Source organism: Arvicanthis niloticus, chromosome 7 (assembly GCF_011762505.2).
Source record: "Arvicanthis niloticus isolate mArvNil1 chromosome 7, mArvNil1.pat.X, whole genome shotgun sequence".
Taxonomy (NCBI): domain Eukaryota; kingdom Metazoa; phylum Chordata; class Mammalia; order Rodentia; family Muridae; genus Arvicanthis; species Arvicanthis niloticus.
The window spans coordinates 69,055,592-69,072,905 of NC_047664.1; the positions used below are offsets into that span (position 1 = coordinate 69,055,592).

The 17,314-nt window shown below is 44.4% G+C and overlaps 2 protein-coding genes across 2 annotated transcripts in view; one reads left to right on the top strand and one right to left on the bottom strand.

The window, feature by feature from the left end:
• Positions 1–1,294: 1,294 nt before the first annotated feature.
• On the top strand, positions 1,295–7,703 carry Shisa3 (shisa family member 3). Its single transcript, XM_034509171.2, has 2 exons — positions 1,295–2,066; positions 4,451–7,703. The coding sequence occupies exons 1-2, from the start codon at positions 1,790–1,792 to the stop codon at positions 4,888–4,890; spliced, it is 717 nt and encodes a 238-aa protein (XP_034365062.1). The 5' UTR covers positions 1,295–1,789; the 3' UTR covers positions 4,891–7,703.
• A 5,414-nt stretch (positions 7,704–13,117) lies between these two features.
• Atp8a1 (ATPase phospholipid transporting 8A1) overlaps positions 13,118–17,314 on the bottom strand; it is a 226,131-nt gene continuing 221,934 nt past the window's right edge. Inside the window, 1 exon segment of the mRNA XM_034508945.2 lies at positions 13,118–16,694. Coding sequence (XP_034364836.1) covers positions 16,597–16,694 — 98 coding nt within the window. The 3' untranslated portion in view covers positions 13,118–16,596.

A 17,314-nucleotide genomic window follows, 5' to 3' on the forward strand; every position in this document is an offset into this window, starting at 1 on the left:
ATAACTTATTATTGCCCCCCCCAAACATGCAGGTATAATTTTACACAATCCTATTCAGCACGCAGTGTTAGGTATTTACTTTTATAATTAAATAATAATCTCAATATTTAAGATCTGAAGCTAGAAGTGGTTCTTTACCAGGAATGGAATTTAATTTAGATACTTAAAAATAAACCGTTTTATTCAGCATTAAAGTTTTTCTAGAAGCCTCTGGGACCGCGGGAAAGCTGCGGGTGTAATAAATACTTCTGACCGCGTACGCTTGTGCTGGCGGTGCTCTGACAAGTTCTTCCATTTGTTTCACGCGAGTTGCTAACATCTAAATCGGGTGACAGGGTGTTCAAAGTGTTTGGCAAACCGTGCGGCTAAGACGAACGTCCTCACACGTACCGAACCAATAAACCCGGAGAGGAAACACAGGTTGCAATAAAAATAAAGCCTTGAGGTTAGCCCAGGTTTCACGTAACTCTGCCTTCACGAGGCTCTTCCCTCGACTGGAGGAGCCTTGCCCTGCAAACAGCCCACAGGGGACACATCATTTAAATAAATGTGTTTCTTTGCCCGAACAGAAGTTTAGATAGACTCGATTATCATTAATTCTGCTCTTTTATTTCCTTTGCGGGCGCGAACACTGAAACCCTGGCCTTTGAAGTGCGGCTGGCATTGCTGACCCGGGCCCTCCCCGGCGCCGGCTCAGCGGTGCGGGAAGGAGGCGCCTGAGCGTGAACTCCTGGAAGTTGCAAAGGAAGGGGGGTGGGGGGGCGAAGTGCAAATGTTGGTGACCCTAAAAATCAGGTTGTTGGAATGGAACGAATTCTCAGACTCGGAGGCACAGGGACAAACTGAGTCTGTGCAGAAGCCGACAGGACAGTTGGGGAACTCCAGCCGCCGCCCTCGTTTTTTAAAAAGTGAGAGCCGTGGAGCTTAAGCGCCGCAGCGAGTCCCCTCGCGAGCTGGCATGCGTGGACGAAGGCGGGACAGTAGCCTTCCTCATCTTTCTGCAGGTTTTCCCGGGCTATGTGACAGCTAGGTGGCGGGCTCGGGCTGGTCCCCTCGGGGTCACCGCCAAGGCCCCGGGGGAGTGCCGTGAGTTGGGGCGGAGGGGAGACGCGCGTGAACCTGCGGGCGTCCGTGACCGCACCGCGGTGCGCCCGCTGTGATTAGCTCGCGCGGCGACCCCGGAGGGCGGACTCTCCTCACCCTCGTGTCTCCTCCTCCCTCTGCCTTTTTAAGGGACGCCCTCCAGGCAGAGCTGTCAGCCACCACAAGCCCTCTGCACTTGGCCGCGACTTGTCCCGCCTGCGTGACAGTCAGGGGCCGGAGCGGAATTAGCCACTGGTCCCCGGGACCTGCACTTGGAGAGCTAAGCTGAGCTCCCGGCTCTGCCCGGTACCCGGCGACAACCCACGATCCGGATACTGCCCGGCCTTGGGGTTGGTTGTCCGTGGCTCGACGGCCCGCGGGCAAAGCGGGGTGGGAGGCGGCCCCTGCCCGGGTGCTCCTAGCGCGATGAGCCGGGCTAAGGGCGGCCGCTGCTTCAGTCTCAGCCTCCGCGGTGGCCTCCCGCGAGCCCTGGTCCCCTCGCCCTCGCGCACCATGCTGTCCTCCGGCCACCGGAGCCCGCAGAGCAGCCCACGTCTCCTACCCAGGCGCTGCTAACCCACGAAAGCGCGTTCTTGACCGGGAGGTCAACTGGCCGCGTGGTGCCTCGGGGGGAGGCGGAACCGTGGTCCCCGGAGCCTCAGCTCCGCCCTCCGACTCTTCAGCTGCCACCGGGCGCGGGGCGGCGATGGGGGCGCTGCTGGCGCTCTGTCTGCTCGTGGGCTTGCTGCGCTGGGGCCCGGCGGGCGCGCAGCAGCCTGGGGAATATTGCCACGGCTGGGTGGACGCGCAGGGCAACTACCACGAGGGGTTCCAGTGCCCCGAGGACTTCGACACGCAGGACGCCACCATTTGCTGCGGCTCGTGTGCGCTGCGCTACTGCTGCGCTGCAGCCGACGCCAGGTTGGAGCAGGGCGGCTGCACCAACGACCGCGGAGAGCTGGAGCATCCTGGCATCACCGCGCGTAAGTGCGGTATCCCTGGGCGGACAAGGCTCGCCCACCCGACACAGGTCGGGCCTTACTAGCTCAGGCCGCAAAGTGAACCCCGCTGGGTCTAGGGATCGAGGAAAAAGTGGGTGATCGTATTTCAGGTCAGGGGTCCTATCGCTTGGCAGTTTGGATCCCAGCTGCACGTGGTCCCCACGGTTCGGCCCTAGGGGAAGTTTGCAAGGGTTCGCAGGAACTGCAGGGCTGGCGGGCACCTGGTGCTTCTGGGAAAGACAGCTGGAGCTAGGTTGGGTTTCCTGGGCGCTCTGGTCAAATGGGGGAAGCTCCAGAAGTGCCGGTGCCAGGGAACGCGACTCTGATCAAGAGCCCAAGTACAGTTCCGCAGGCTGATTTTTCAACCCCTTATTTTCTTTTGTCCAGTACTAGCATTTCGTCACTCTTCCAACTTCCTTTCAATCCCCTGCATCCAATTACCCTCTCTAGCCCACCCCCTATTGTCACGCTTTTCAGAAACACCCAAGTCTTCGAGGTGAGGATTTAAAATTCAGGGTCACAGGGCTTCCTCAAGGGCCCCTATTCTCACGTCGGAAAACACGGGTCAAATTTCCGCTCACTTGTCCACTTGCTCACTTAAGAGGTGAATAAATCAGGTCCCCAGCTGAGGAAATTTACACCTTGAAAAAAAGTTTTCCACTTGAGTTGGAACATCAGGGAAAGCCTTTACAGCTCAAGGCGATGGTTTTACTGCCAGGAAACCCGAGAAGCCTGCGGAGCTGAGAGCCTGTGACTCCCCGGACTGGGAGGAAGCAGCGAGCGGGGCCTGCACACTAAGATTCCCAGAAAGGCAGGGGGAGAGAAACAAGAGCAGTCATTTGAATCCCATCCTGCGATTGACAACCCATAGAAGAGGGATCAGCATCTCGGTGTTTTCCTTTGGGATTTAATTTGGGGGGGGGGGGGAGGGAGGGGGAGTGTTAAAAAGCCCAGTCCGGAGGATCTGGGAGGTAGTTTCTAGACAACACAGTGGAAAGCAGGGGGCTCTAGGCTATCACAGCCTGTTAGAAAACCAAACTTCTCTGCTCCTCTAGGCAGGGCTAAGCCTGCCTCCTGGGTGGGGAGCGCATTGTCCAAAAAAGAGACCGGAGGATAGGAGCACTCTCCCCACTTACTGAGTCTGAGACCAGGCCAAACCAGATGGATAGTGTGACTTTGTCTCCTGCCAGCAGTTTAACCTCTAGTGACTCAACTATACCGGGCCTCTTCTCAAATTTAAAATGGGCCTATTGCCATCAAAGAGTCAGTTTATTGATGAAACTAGCATACAACTGTTGGGGTCAGCACACAAGGAGTGCAGGCTAACTTCACCTGGCCTGTACACACCACTGGTACTCACATGGGGGACATAAGGGACGCTGAAGAACTCAGAGTTAGTAGCCCATGGGTAGTTGCTACCTGTTACTCCCTGGCTGAGTCTTTGGAAAAGACATGTATTTTTACCTGGCTAAGAGGGAGTTTCTATCTCACAAGGCCTCTGTGATAAATGTCGAATCTGATACAGAAAACCAGGCTCAAGGGCCTGAGTAAACCCAGGTGTCTTGTCGGCTGCCCCTAAGCTGGAGACTGCATCTCAGCGTGGCTCTTTTACACAGAGAAGAGACCAAGAGAGCTGCCCTGATACCTCTGGAAAAGAACGTCTTCTTTCTATCTGCCTTTTAGAGATGGGGGCTCTGTCTTGGGAATGTGCTTAGAAAAAGAGTCTGGGTCACCAATACTGAGAACTACATGTTGTTCTTTCTGTGGGTGGGAGTATAGACACAGAGGTATGACATCTGGAGTCAGGACTGGTGATTTGTGAGATGGTGGGAGACACAGTAAATTGGGGCTCACCATGGATTGCTTTCTCCTGCTCTTTCTAGAGCTGTATAACACCCTGGGGCTTCATTCAACAGGCCTGGTTCTCATTGCTTAGTCTGGAAATGTTTGGACAGGAGATGGATTGTCAGTCTAGGAGATGGGTTAGGCCTTTAAGTGTCCCACCGTGATCAAACTCCTAAAACCTAGATTTAAAAGCACATGCATGGTGACCCTCCCAAGCCCACCCTCTCCCTTCAGTGCATGAAGAGGACGATAGGCTTTCGGACTTCCAGATGTTCAGTATGATGGCTAATTGCTAACAGAGGCTACAGCACCCGTTTGCGTCCTCCCTGCCAGGAATAGGAAGAGCATTCCTTCACCATGGTTTGTACTTTGGAGGTTGCCAGTCACATGCTCTAAAAAACGGAGCTGACAGCGGTAGCTATAATGAGCCTCTGCCTCCTGTCTCTTAAGACACTAAAGCAGAGGCTAGGGTTTGAGTGGCTTTTACCCTGCATCTGTGTATGTCTGCTTTTGCCTTTCAGAGCCCGTCTACGTCCCCTTCCTGATCGTCGGCTCCATCTTCATCGCCTTCATCATTTTGGGCTCGTTAGTGGCTATCTATTGTTGCACCTGTTTGAGACCCAAGGAGCCCTCCCAGCAGCCGATCCGCTTCTCACTCCGAAGCTATCAGACAGAGACCTTACCCATGATCCTCACCTCCACCAGTCTCAGAGCAGCTTCTAGGCAGTCCAGCACAGCCACCAGCTCCAGCTCCACAGGAGGATCGGTCCGAAGGTTCTCCTTTGCCAGGGCTGAGCCAAGCTGCTTGGTACCCTCATCACCTCCACCTTACACCACTGGCCACACCATACACCTAACCCAACCATCCGGTTTCCTGGTGTCGCCCCAGTATTTTGCATACCCTCTCCAGCAGGAGCCCCCATTACCTGGGAAAAGCTGTCCAGATTTCAGTTCCAGTTGACGGGCGGTGGTTGTGAATAGGCCATAGAGCAAAAAGGCAGCCAGGTGGAGTGTTGCTGTCTTGGCCAAGTCACTCTCACTTCTGAGGAAATTTGTGGTAACCCATCAAGCTCATGGAAGAAAGGTCCAGAATGATTCGGCACTTTCTGGTCTTGAGGTCCTTGGCTACAATTACAGGAGACCTAGCAACCATGGTGAACATGACAACTTATTCACCTTTTGTTAAAATATTCATCAGCTTGATGTTCAGTTTCCAAGTTGAAAGAAAATATTTTACTGGACAATTCAGCTATTCTTTGTAGAAAAGTGCTCTGTGTTCCTTTTCCTGTGTTGAATTACAGTACAAATATATACATAAATAAGGAAAGACATATACTTAACTTTAATTATAAAGGTTCACTTAAAAACTAACTGTTAAGTAAGCTTAAAGGGCCAGTGAACTACCTATTTATAATTTTTGGAGCAACCTAACCATAAGTAATATTAGTACGATGAGAACATTTACTTCTTAAATTAATAACAAATTTTGTTTAAAATGTGAGTTTTCTTTTTCCAAAATACAAGGTTTCAGTAACCACATGGGAAGCTTAAAATTTTAAATATATACTCAGACATTTGTTGTAACACAGATTCTGGGTAAAAATCACCTTCCCCGCCAACCTGAGGGAATATTTATTGCAGACTTTTTGTTCAGCAATATTAGTGTTTAAACGGAAGTTGGACAATTGGGTCTTAAAACATTTATTTGTATAAAGAATTATATATAAAAGTGAAGATTTGTAATTTAATTTACTTACCACATTGACAGTACTAATTATTTAGAAGTCACACTGTAACTTTGCTCAAAGTCGGGGGGTGGGCATTAGTGTGAGCAGTCAGTATTCCACATTTTATGTGCCACTGTGTTTGATATCTGGTTACAACGCATAAGGACCAGGCTAGAAACAATAAATAAGTTTATCTGGTTTCCTCTATTTGAAGTCTTCAAATCAGGATTTTTTTATTTTATGCTCTTAGTGACAATTCTTTTGCTATCTAATAAGAGGATAGATTTTTATCCCACACTCCATCTTTTAAAATTAAGGTAAAATTGGCATCCTCAGGACTTTGGAAAGCAGCAGAGGTCTGTTTTTATAGAGTCCTTAGAAAACAGTCTCTCTGTGGTCCTCACATGTCACTTGGCCTGTAGAGTTTGACTACCCGGATATTTTTTCATAGAATGTTCTGGGTTTTTGTTATACATAGAAGATGTGACATTACTAGTCCTACTCTACTGTGAGCTCAGTCCTGCCCTACTGTGGGCTCAGCCCAACCCTCCTCAGGCAATGCACCCACCTGTTACCAATTCCTTTCCTGTTCATCCACGTGCCCCATCTCCTTTACTACCACCACTGGTGCACTTGGAGAGTCTAGCTTATGGGAATTTGTTCTGTCAGGTATCATCTTCAGTAGCCCTGTCCTAACTCAACAGAGGTAGAATCCTGCCCTAGGAGGGTTAATTGGCTTCCTTGTTTTCCAGTTGAGGGTCAGAGAAAACCAGTTGGAAGGCATTACTCCTTTGCCAGGAAGTTAGAGGGGTGCCAACTCCGAGTCCTTTCTCCCACATGCAAATTTGGTCTTTCTCCCAAGTAGTCAAGATTACACGCAAAAACAACTAAAGAGACAGCGGGATGTAAAGAACAAATGTTTGAGACTGTGCTCAGACCCACACAACTGGATCAGCATCCTGGTTGTAGTATCTCTGGACCATTTCTTTGACAGTTTTAAGTTAACTTCACAAGCCAAGCCCAGTGCTGAGCAGTTGTGTGTTAACGCCCCCGATCCTCCAAACAACTCAGAGGTATTATACTTGCCATCTTCAGATTTGGAAACGGAGGAAGAGACTTTCTGCAGCAAGTTAATATTGGAGTTGGTGTGTAGAGAATGATTTAAACACCAGGATGACACCTGCTTTAAAACGTATTTAGTTTGTTTTTTGAGATAGGGTGTCCCTACATAGCAAGGCTGGTCTAGAACTCATAATCCTGCCGCCTCAGCACCCCCCACCCTGGGGTTATGGCTGTGTGATGTCACACCCTGCTTTAATGTGCTGATTCTTGGCCCTACTAAGTGCAATGAATGTTTCTTATTTTGTAATCTCTCTAATTGTCAAAAAAATGAATTACAGGCAATATATCTGTAATTAAAATAAACCCATTCTGTGTGCTAATGAGAGGGAGGGAGGGGGAGAGAGGGGGAGAGAGCAAGAACAAGAGCCAGAGGGAGCAAGACTGAGAGAGTGGGAGGGGGAGAGGGAAGAGAGAGAGAGAGAGAGAGAGAGAGAGAGAGAGAGAGAGAGAGAGAGAGAGAGAGAATGGAAGCTTCAGCAGACTATTAAGGACTCACAGAGAGGTGACTGAGCCAATTTCGCCCTTTCATGCCCAGTTCCACAGTGTCTGCTCGAGTACAGAAATGCCCCATCCCGTGCTAAGCACAGATCCAGTTTGTCAGTGGCTATACTTTGTTTCCTGCTACTTTGGAGAACAGAATGCATTCTTTAGGCACACTGGTGCCGAGTGATTCATGGAGTGCTCTCATCTAGACTTCCCTGCTGCTGTGGGATTCGCCAACCAATCAGCTGGCTATATAGTGTTTAAAACTAGGATGGTGTTGTGTATGTAATTTATTGTCATGTGGCATTCAGTGACATTGAATCAAATCATATACTCATGTACTTGGTGACACAAAATGTATCTTTGTACAAGCCTTCTCTTTGGAAGCTAAGTGGCTGCTAATACTATTTGTGATCTTAACATAATAAAGCCATCCCTTGGTAAGTTTTAGACGTGTCTCTTTCAACAAGCCTTTGAATCACATTCCTTACATTTGGGTCTGGCCCTGTGTGAGGCTCCATTGAAAACTCCAAGTGGAATTAAATGCAGTTCCTATCCCAGATACCTCTACTCTCCATTACTGGCTGGGACAAGGCAACTAGGGCTTGAGATGGGATGTTGCAGGTGCTTTAGAAAAAGCTCTATATTGACCAGGAACATGGCTCAGTGGATAAACGTACAAGTCTGAGAGGCGGGAGTTTGGGTCCTTGACATCCACATAAATGCTGAATGAGTATGGCAGCCACTTTGTATTTCCAACTTCCCTATGAAGTTGAAGACAGGGGATCTCTGGCAAGCTGGCTAGTTAGACTAGCTAAATCAGTGAGCTCTAGGTTCAACTGAGGAACCCTGCCTCAATGAATAAGGTAGAGGGCAGGCAATCAAAGAGACTCCTGATAATAATCCTCGGGCTTCCACATACACAGTCCACATACAAATGTGGCACCCCCTGCAAACACACATACACACATGTGCAAACATCACACATACACATGCAAAAAAAAAAAAATGGAGAATCGATATCATCCCTTCTCCCAGGGAGCTCACAGTCAGGTAGAAGAAGATGCGTCTATAGCCTAGTCTTTAGGATGCTGTGGTTATAACAGTGATGCAGGATGGACAGACTCATACTGAGGGCCTGCTGTGGGGTGTGAGCTGGGAAAACCATGTGGTGGGTTTGAGTGAGGAACACTAATGGGGGGGGGGCAGTAGAGAAGAGTAATGGAATTAAGAGGCAAGATCTGTGAAGGTAAAAGCGTCAGGAGCACCCAGGGTCAGATTAGAACTCTTGAACATCAACATCGCAAGTTAAGTTATTAAGGAAGTAAAAAGTGTTAACATATACTACATACCTGGCTATTTAAAAATTGCATTAGACATTCAATGTTAATGAAATTATTCTGACAGTGTTTTTCTTTCAATTGCTAGTAGTTTGTACTTGGAGGCAAAGACCAATCGTTACTATTTCATATTCTCCAAACATATTAAATGCAAGTGGCAGCCTTGAAATATTTTATGAGGGACTGTGAATTGCTCATATCTTCATTTTTGGACAATTAAACATGGGGGATCAGTCATGCCATTTGGAATCTCTGAGGACATGCTCACTGTGTCCCACTACCACAAAACACAGTGGCAAGTTATCTGGATGAACATCTTATTATTTTTCACAAAGAATTAAGAGTCTCAGCATCCTCAAAATGTGATGGTTACAAAAACTAGAATTCTACATTTTGAAACGTGGTCATTCCTATAATTAGATTTATTAATCATCACTCATTTCTCAAGACACTTCTACACTACCTTGCTGAGTTTCCAGTCAGTCCTCCCTCTGATGTAGGACTGTCCTATGCTTGTCTTATAGATGGGGAAACCACAGTAGAAGGATGAGCAGCATGTCCTAGGACGACAAACAGGATAGGAGAGATAACCCTTGTGTCCTGGGAGGTCAGCTCTGCAACTCTGTGTTCTTTATGACATCAGCCTAGAAGGACCACGTTTCTTAGGAAAACATCCCAAAATATTTCTCAGAAAATCCACTGGGGGAAAGTGACTAGTTGCACTGTGTCTTGCATATCCTATAGCATCATGGGTCCGGATAGATATGAAGTTCATGCTATATCATGAGAGCACGGAAAGGAACATTAGATGATGCACATTTCCCACTTTACATGTAAGAAATGGAAGACACCAAGTTTGACTTTTGAGCTTTTATGTCTGGTTAATTTTCTGGCTCTTGCTTAGAAGGGTCTTTTGACTATTTGCTTTACCTCTTGCTTTTTTCATTTGTAAGATGGGAATGTTAATAGTAGCTTGTTGCTTTGAGCTGTCCGGAGAAGAACCACTCTCTCAGATCAGCTGCACTCTAATGGGGAGGGATCTGGGTAGAAATTAATGGATAGAAATTAATGGTATGGAGAGTAAAAATACTGTAAAGTAAAAATGAAAGGCCAGTTGCTGTGGGATAGCATGTACCTCTGACTGGGGATGGAGAACAGAAAATGATGTCTTGATGAATCATTGGCCTCTTGAGAAATGGCCAAATTCCTGTTGTTGCCCATTATTGGTCCAGCGTCTGGAGTGCTATGGTTGCCATTAGTCAGTTTTCCAGCACTGTCACAAAATATCTGAGGCTGAACTTTAGAATATAAAAAGGTTTATTTGGGCTCAGTTTGGGAGGTTCTGTTTGCTTTGGGCTCATGACAGCATATCAGAGCAGGAACATGTAGGAAGCAAAGCTTCATCCTTCATGAGTGGCAGGGAAGAGCAGGATTGAGGAGGGGCCAGGGTTACCCTCCTTGAGAACCTGTCTCCAAACATCTTCCACTAGGCCCCACCTCCCAGTACTACCACCTGTGGACCGAGCCTTTAACACATGGGCCCAAACCACTGCCTGGGCTTTGCATTCACTTTATCATAAGCTTTAGGAAACAAATCTAACAGAGTAATTTTGCTTTAAAATTGATTATTCATTCCAAAGCCTACGGATTATATTTTGAATTGTCCAAATGGATAGACTGTTTACTCTTATTTTTTCTGCCTGCTTTTTCTCTTTCTTTCTTTCTTTCTTTCTTTCTTTCTTTCTTTCTTTCTTTCTTTCTCTTTCTTCCTTCCTTTCCTTCTTTCTTTCTTTCTTTCTTTCTTTCTTTCTCATTCTTTCTTTCTTTTTTTTGTTGTTTTTTTCGAGACAGGGTTTCTCTGTGTAGCCCTGGCTGTCCTGGAACTCACTCTGTAGACCAGGCTGGCCTTGAACTCAGAAATCTGCCTGCCTCTGCCTCCCAAGTGCTGGGATTAAAGGCTTGTGCCACCACCACCCGGCATATCTATCTATCTTTCTTTCTTTCTTTCTTTCTTTCTTTCTTTCTTTCTTTCTTTCTTTCTTTCTGTGTGTCTGCATTAGGTGGATTTGAACCCACAGGAAAAAAATTCCCTAAACTGAAATAACTAAAAGGCTTCCTAAAATATATACAGTTACAACCAGGAATCTGATACATTACACTAAACTGGTATCATTTTACTTTTTAAAATTTCATGTATGTTTAGGGAAAATACAAATTTATAAGCATGCTAAGTTATTTAAGGGAGCAAAGTGTTAACACGTATTACTACATGCCTAGTTATTTAGAACTTTCAATGAACGTTCATTATTAGTGAGATTTTCTGACAGCGTTTTTCTTGCAATCGCTAGCTACCCAGTCTGTACTTAATAAAGACCAAACGTTATAACATATTTCATATTTTCCAACACCGTTTTATAAGCTTACTTGTGAAATTATCCAGGTTTGAAAGGCTTCTCTTCATTAAACTGGGGTGGCTGTGTTACAGCAATGTAGCTTTAAGTTAAAGATGCTGTAAGCATGAGAAAACAGACTTTAAATGGGGATGACATACCGAATTGTGAGGGTGTGTTTCAAGTTTGCTGTTGCCTATAGCAACAGCAGAAGGCATCCTAAGTCAAGGCGTCAGTATCAGCACACATGTAACCCCCACCCTTTTAAAGGGGAATGGCAGTTAGTGTGTAAACTGTAATAGAACACAGAGGTAACTTCTCCATAAACTGTTTTACTGGGGCTTTGCATGAAGATCGACCACCAGGTGCCTCAGGAAGTCTGGGAAGAAGGACAGGGGCTCCCAACAGCTAAACAGACATGGTGTTGTCAAATCAGATGCTTTTCAGTATCTCATTTTTAGTACCCCTGTATTAAGAACTTCGATTCTAGCAGTTTACCAAATACATCTTCATTGGGTGAGCTTTTATTAAAAGATGCTTGTTTCTGAAAAAAAAAATGACACTTATTCCATGTTTCCATATACTTTTGGCCCATTTTATTATTTTATGGTTACTTCCTTCAAATGTTGGCTAAACTTGGCCACCTCTCCCTCTCTCTTTAAAGTGGGTTTAGAGAACCTATGAAAATTCATCCAACACAAAAGGACAGAGACCTTTAGTGAACTGTTTACTGACAAGCTGGTTTAAAATGCAGAGATACCTGTCAGACATTTCTAGACAATAAATTTGAAATATAGTAACTTTCCAAAAAAAAAATATTTGCATTAAGTACACAAACTACTCTCCTATCAAATTAGGACTAATATTCTATCTCATTTAGTTGAATTAAATTGATTTAAATACAGCTGTAAATGTTATGAAGTGACCAGTTGGATACAGCATCCCAGACTATAGTTACCGTGGGTTTGTGCCTTTATAAAGCAACATAATTTCTAAAAGTAGCAATCAATACCAGCCAGTTCCTTTATATAATGGTAAAGTTTATTTTATTTTTTAATAACAATTAGAGGACAAAAATGTTTAAAATTTGCAGTTTAAAACATGCACATTCACAAAAGGCCGATGACACGGGACAGTGCATAGAAATGGAGTTGATACTCAACATTTGTAACTATTTATAAAACACAGTGCATCAAACATCAAGATACACAAACCTGAGAGAACCACTTTAAGCACAGATTCGACACTTATCCACGCATGCAGCATCACGATCGTTACAGCCGTGTCGGCAGGAATGGCTTTTCCACGGAGCTGAATGTCTATTTTATTATTTTTTTTTAAAGCAAACTGCAGCCTTTCATAGCTGCCTTCCAAGGCTGCCGTCCTTACTTTAACTCATACACTTGAAAAGGTGAGAAATGAGCCCGAGGAGGCCTGCAAACGGGGCACTCGCTGCATTTATGGCTTCTAGTCTACGACTGGGAATCTCATCTCCACCAGAGCGTACTTACCAACGGAAAGCTGCTGCTAATTCAAAGTGAGCGCACAGGCCAGTCCACCTTTTCTTCCTAGTTAAGGAAGATTATTTGCTGAGAAGTTTATGAACTTTCTAAAGAAGAGTTCTTGGAGGCAAGCTAAACAGAAGATTCAATTAAATAATAATAATAATAATAATAATAATAATAATAATAATAATAATAATAATAATAAAAGATTTAGCTGAATTTGTTGGAACTTGTAAAACAACCCATTTATTTCTTTAAAAAAAAAAAAAGTTGTGTGGAGGACTGATTAGCTTGTCCACTGAATATTCAGGTCTACTTAGGTCATGGTAAAGTTTCATAAGACAGAAATAAATATAAGGATTTACACAAAAGCCATGCATTTGCCTGAATCACCTTAAATATTATTTCATGCAAACCATAAACCTATCCAAAAAAAAAAAAAACCAAAACACACATACAAACACACACACACACACACACCAAAAACCTCAACCAGCTGCTTTTCTACAGAAAGTAAATCAATACGAAACACGAAAGGCATTTATTTCCTTTTCTTAAGATTTACCTTACATTCCATTTTAATAACTGTTGAAGGTTAATTAAAACACAGCAAAGTATAACTAAGTTTCACAAGTGTTTTATTTTAATGTGAGAAAAATCAGACTACGATATGTTTAAGAAACAGTCCGGAAATACTCATCATTACAAAGCATTTATGAGGCACGGACCACACGGTGCTATTGTAAGCAACGGACAGAAGGAATTCTTTATACTTGTTCACCATGGTGTGAATGAGTGGGGCATTTCCTTGATAAATTTTGTAGCTTAATTATCAGACTAACGATTCGTTTCATGATGCAAGTTTTAAGACCAGGAACCATCAAAGACCAAGTGTTTGATGAATAGCTTTATAATAGTTATACACTGATTAAAAAGGATACCACCCATTGCTTTCTGACTAGCATTTGTTTTCTGAAAGGTCATCTTTAAATCATAGGTTATGAGTGTGGCACTGAGTACAGAACAAATTAACCTACTGTGAATGTCACATCAGCTATCTGGGACTCTGAATTGAAAAATTAAAGTATATCATTAAATGCTGAGATAACATGCTTTTACCTGTTGGGAAGGAAAAGGACTCACTGACTCTCTTTAATGACAACACAATCCATGGCTCTCTTGTTTGGCATTATCCCTTTACCTGCCTGGGTGAGAGAGAGCTTTGCAGTAAGTTCTCCTGACTGCTGATGCTGTCTCCCAGGGAACACTGAGTGAAGTACCAGCCAAGAGGCACATTTACTGTGTTAAATGTCCTAGGTTCCTGAGAGCATTGCTTTCCTGCTAATACCTTCATGAATAGAGCATCTTTCAGGTGTGAGACAGTAGTGAACTGTTAGGTGTATATCTAACACACAGAGAAAGTCTGTGCTCCACATTGATGTGTGATATCCCAGGGACCCAACATGAACGATTCACCTCCCAGATTTTCAATGCTAGAGTAATGAGGATTTTCTGCCATAAACAGCCTTTTCTGGATTGTAAACATTACAAAGCAATCATGTCAACATTTACCAGAGTCCCCTATAGGGGACTTTTAAATTGGAGTTATATGTTGTTTATTTCAGAAAACATAGGCTTAAAGTCATTTTGAGTGCAGCCGTTCAAATCCATGGTAAAACCATATGCCTTTTCCCCAGCTGACAAAGGTTAGAAACTGAAGAGGATTAAGTCTCTATACACTCAGCTGCAATAGCAAGTCTCTATTTCAAGTTTTACTCCCCGTGCTCTCCCCATCGTAAGAACAGGGAGACCAAGTTAATGCCCGTCATTCAAACACAGGATCCAGGGACAAAAGGCATGAAGAGTCTCATTTTCAGGGTATGATGTATACTGATTAACCATGAGTATACTCTGGTGGAAGAGATCCATCAAAACAATTCATGATTCAACACAAAAAGAGGACATTAGATTTCCAGGCGGAGGTCAGAAGATTCCTTTCTCATTTATAATGTTTTCATGTGAGGAATCTGGAGACAGATACCTCTGATGGCTAGGGCAAAGGAAATCGAGCCTTTTTTGGATAACCACTCATTTGGGTGGGTGGGTGGGGTATGACCTCAATTGCCACCACCAGGAGGCTGAGGAGAACCCACTCTCCAGATTCAGCTGGTAGATGGCTAAGACTACAGCCTCACAACCTGGAAGGTCAGCTTAGTTTCTAGGTGTATGGTTCTGCTAGATGTTTTGATTCCTGTGTCGGCTGATCTGAGCTCCAAACGGGATGGTCTGAGATGTAAGCTATGTCCACTCTGCTCCCTTTAGAATTACGTGAGTTTTTAGAACCTCTTATTTGCAGGGAATGTGGAAACACACTGGTAACTAGCTACAGATTTAGAGAAGAGACTCGGAATCTAGTTTTAAATTCAGACCAAGAAAAGGGGAGTGGGCAATGAAATGATTTAACGGGCTAATATGGAGACACCCCCCCCCCAAAGCCAGTCCTTGCACATATTTAAAGGTCTATTTTGCTGGTAATCCGCATAAAGGCAAACAGGCTTTTGAATAGAAGGCAGAAGAATTTGTTTCAATCTCCAAAGTGTATCTGAAAACTAGAACTCCCCCACCCTTTTTTTTAAATCTTTTTAAGATGAAAAAAATACCATAAAAACTGTAGAAAACTGGGTGGTGTTTTTTAAATAGCCCCTTCACCATTTACTGTTGGTAGCAAAATAGGTATTTTTCTCCCCCAGGAGATTTCATGGGAGATGCCAAACTAATCAGAGCGAACACATATTTGAAAACCTATCAGTGAACCCTACTCTTGATAAGTATTCATTGACTGTAAGGTGTTAAACTTGAACAAAATAGGTATTTCCTTAAAATGGGGGAAATGCTGGCTACCTATGTGTCTCGTGCCGCTAAGCAGTACCTGACTTGTTTTTGGGAGTCGTTGGCCCAGTGAACTGTGAAATAATTTTCAGGCTTAAGCATACGGGTAGTCGCCATGAGACCAACGGTGCTACATATATCATCTCCAGTGGGAGCCCACAGTGAAGAACAAACAGCACAGGACAAAAGCTGAGCCTATGTACATGACAAAAAGCCCATGCATTATCTCACGGATTATCCCAAAGGTCTTTGGAAATCCCACATAAATATGTAAGGGTAATTTTCTTAGGACGGGTGGGGGAAGACAAAGCGGCGTCACTGTCACTCAATATACAGCAGAAGCCAGATTTTTTTTTTTAAAGGAACATCTAAAAGAGTCTAAAGTTCATCAGAAATGACAGACAGTACAATTCAAACAGAAAAGTCAGCATTGTAACAACAGTCACACGGACACACGTCCCCTCCTACGGGAACTAATAAAAACCACAAACAACAGAGAAGCGGTTGTAAGGCCCAAGGTGCGACATCACAGATTTTAGTAGCAAATGCCTGGAAATGCTCAAATTTTAAGTCACGCTCATGTTTGAAAAGTCAAGCATGCAGATCGTACAGAGGTACTGTGAAAAAGACTCTCTTTTAAATTTCTGGGCAGATGACTACTGAATGAGAAACACACACACTGAATGTCTTTGGCAAACACTTAGCAAGACATTCTTTGACACAAACACATATCAATGCCTTTGTCTAGAAACGCTCAGTACAATGAGCTGGCTTAGGTCAGCATATCCTGAACTCTAAGTCTGGATATCGAGGGTACTTCCCTTAACATCATTTCTGAGTTGTTGTTGTTTCTTTTAAATGGTTGATTGACTGGTGGTTAAGCCAATGAACGATAGTTTCCGCCCCAGAGGGACAGCTTGTGAACACTGACCTGCCCCCATTTTGAGAAAGCACTCTGGCAAGATATTAGGTAATTTCCATTATCGTTTTACAAAGCCTTAGCAGGTACTTGAGGACATCCGAGGACGATGGTGTTACAGTAGTCACATAGCGCCATGTCCTTGAAGTTCATCTGTGAGATCAGCTCAGATCCTCTTTTTCTCCCCATGGACCAGACTGGAATTGGTCAGCAGGTTGCAGTGATGACCTTAGACTGTGACAGTTCTCCTCAGAGACAGAGTGGGGGAGGGCTGGTGACCTAGGCCTGCCAATCACCACTCATCAGGCCTCTGTTTCGTGGTATCATAGGCTCTAATCACTTCAGACTGTGAGACGATGCCATTTTCATCTTGAGAGAAAGCATAGCCGTCTGTAAGTAACAAAAGAGCAGAAATTGGTTAATGAACTCACTGGAAATTACTGTCAGTTACGGTGTACCACCATCTGCTGGGAGGTCTGCTACATCCTTCCCACCTTCAGAAGCCAGGGGCACTCATGTTTCACATCTGGAAGAGACACAAGTTCAGCAGCAAAACGGAAGAGTGGAAGGGCCAGCGGCTGCCAGTGTGGATCCTCTAAACTCTGCTTCCCATTACACTAGGCTGAAGCTGTCAAATCTCCCTTTGACCTCAGAGCCACGTAGCAAGTCTACTCCCTTCACATTTGCTTCCTTGTGAGGGAAGGGCTCAGACTCTGAACATGGCATTGGGTACATTTTTAGGCAGGTGCCAAGTGAGTGAGAAGGTTGGAGTAGATGAACAGAGGGATGTATTAATTAGCTTGATTAAATTATTCTACCACATGAGCATACGTATGAAAATACCACCCTATACTCTATAAATAGATACATGATCATTTGTTGTTCTCTGTAAGATACATGATCATTTGTTCTTTATAAATAGATATATGATCATTTGTTAATTAATGGCACCGAAGAGGGAAGAGAGAGGAACACACAGAAATTGTCAGTGATAGAAAAGAGGCCTGTTT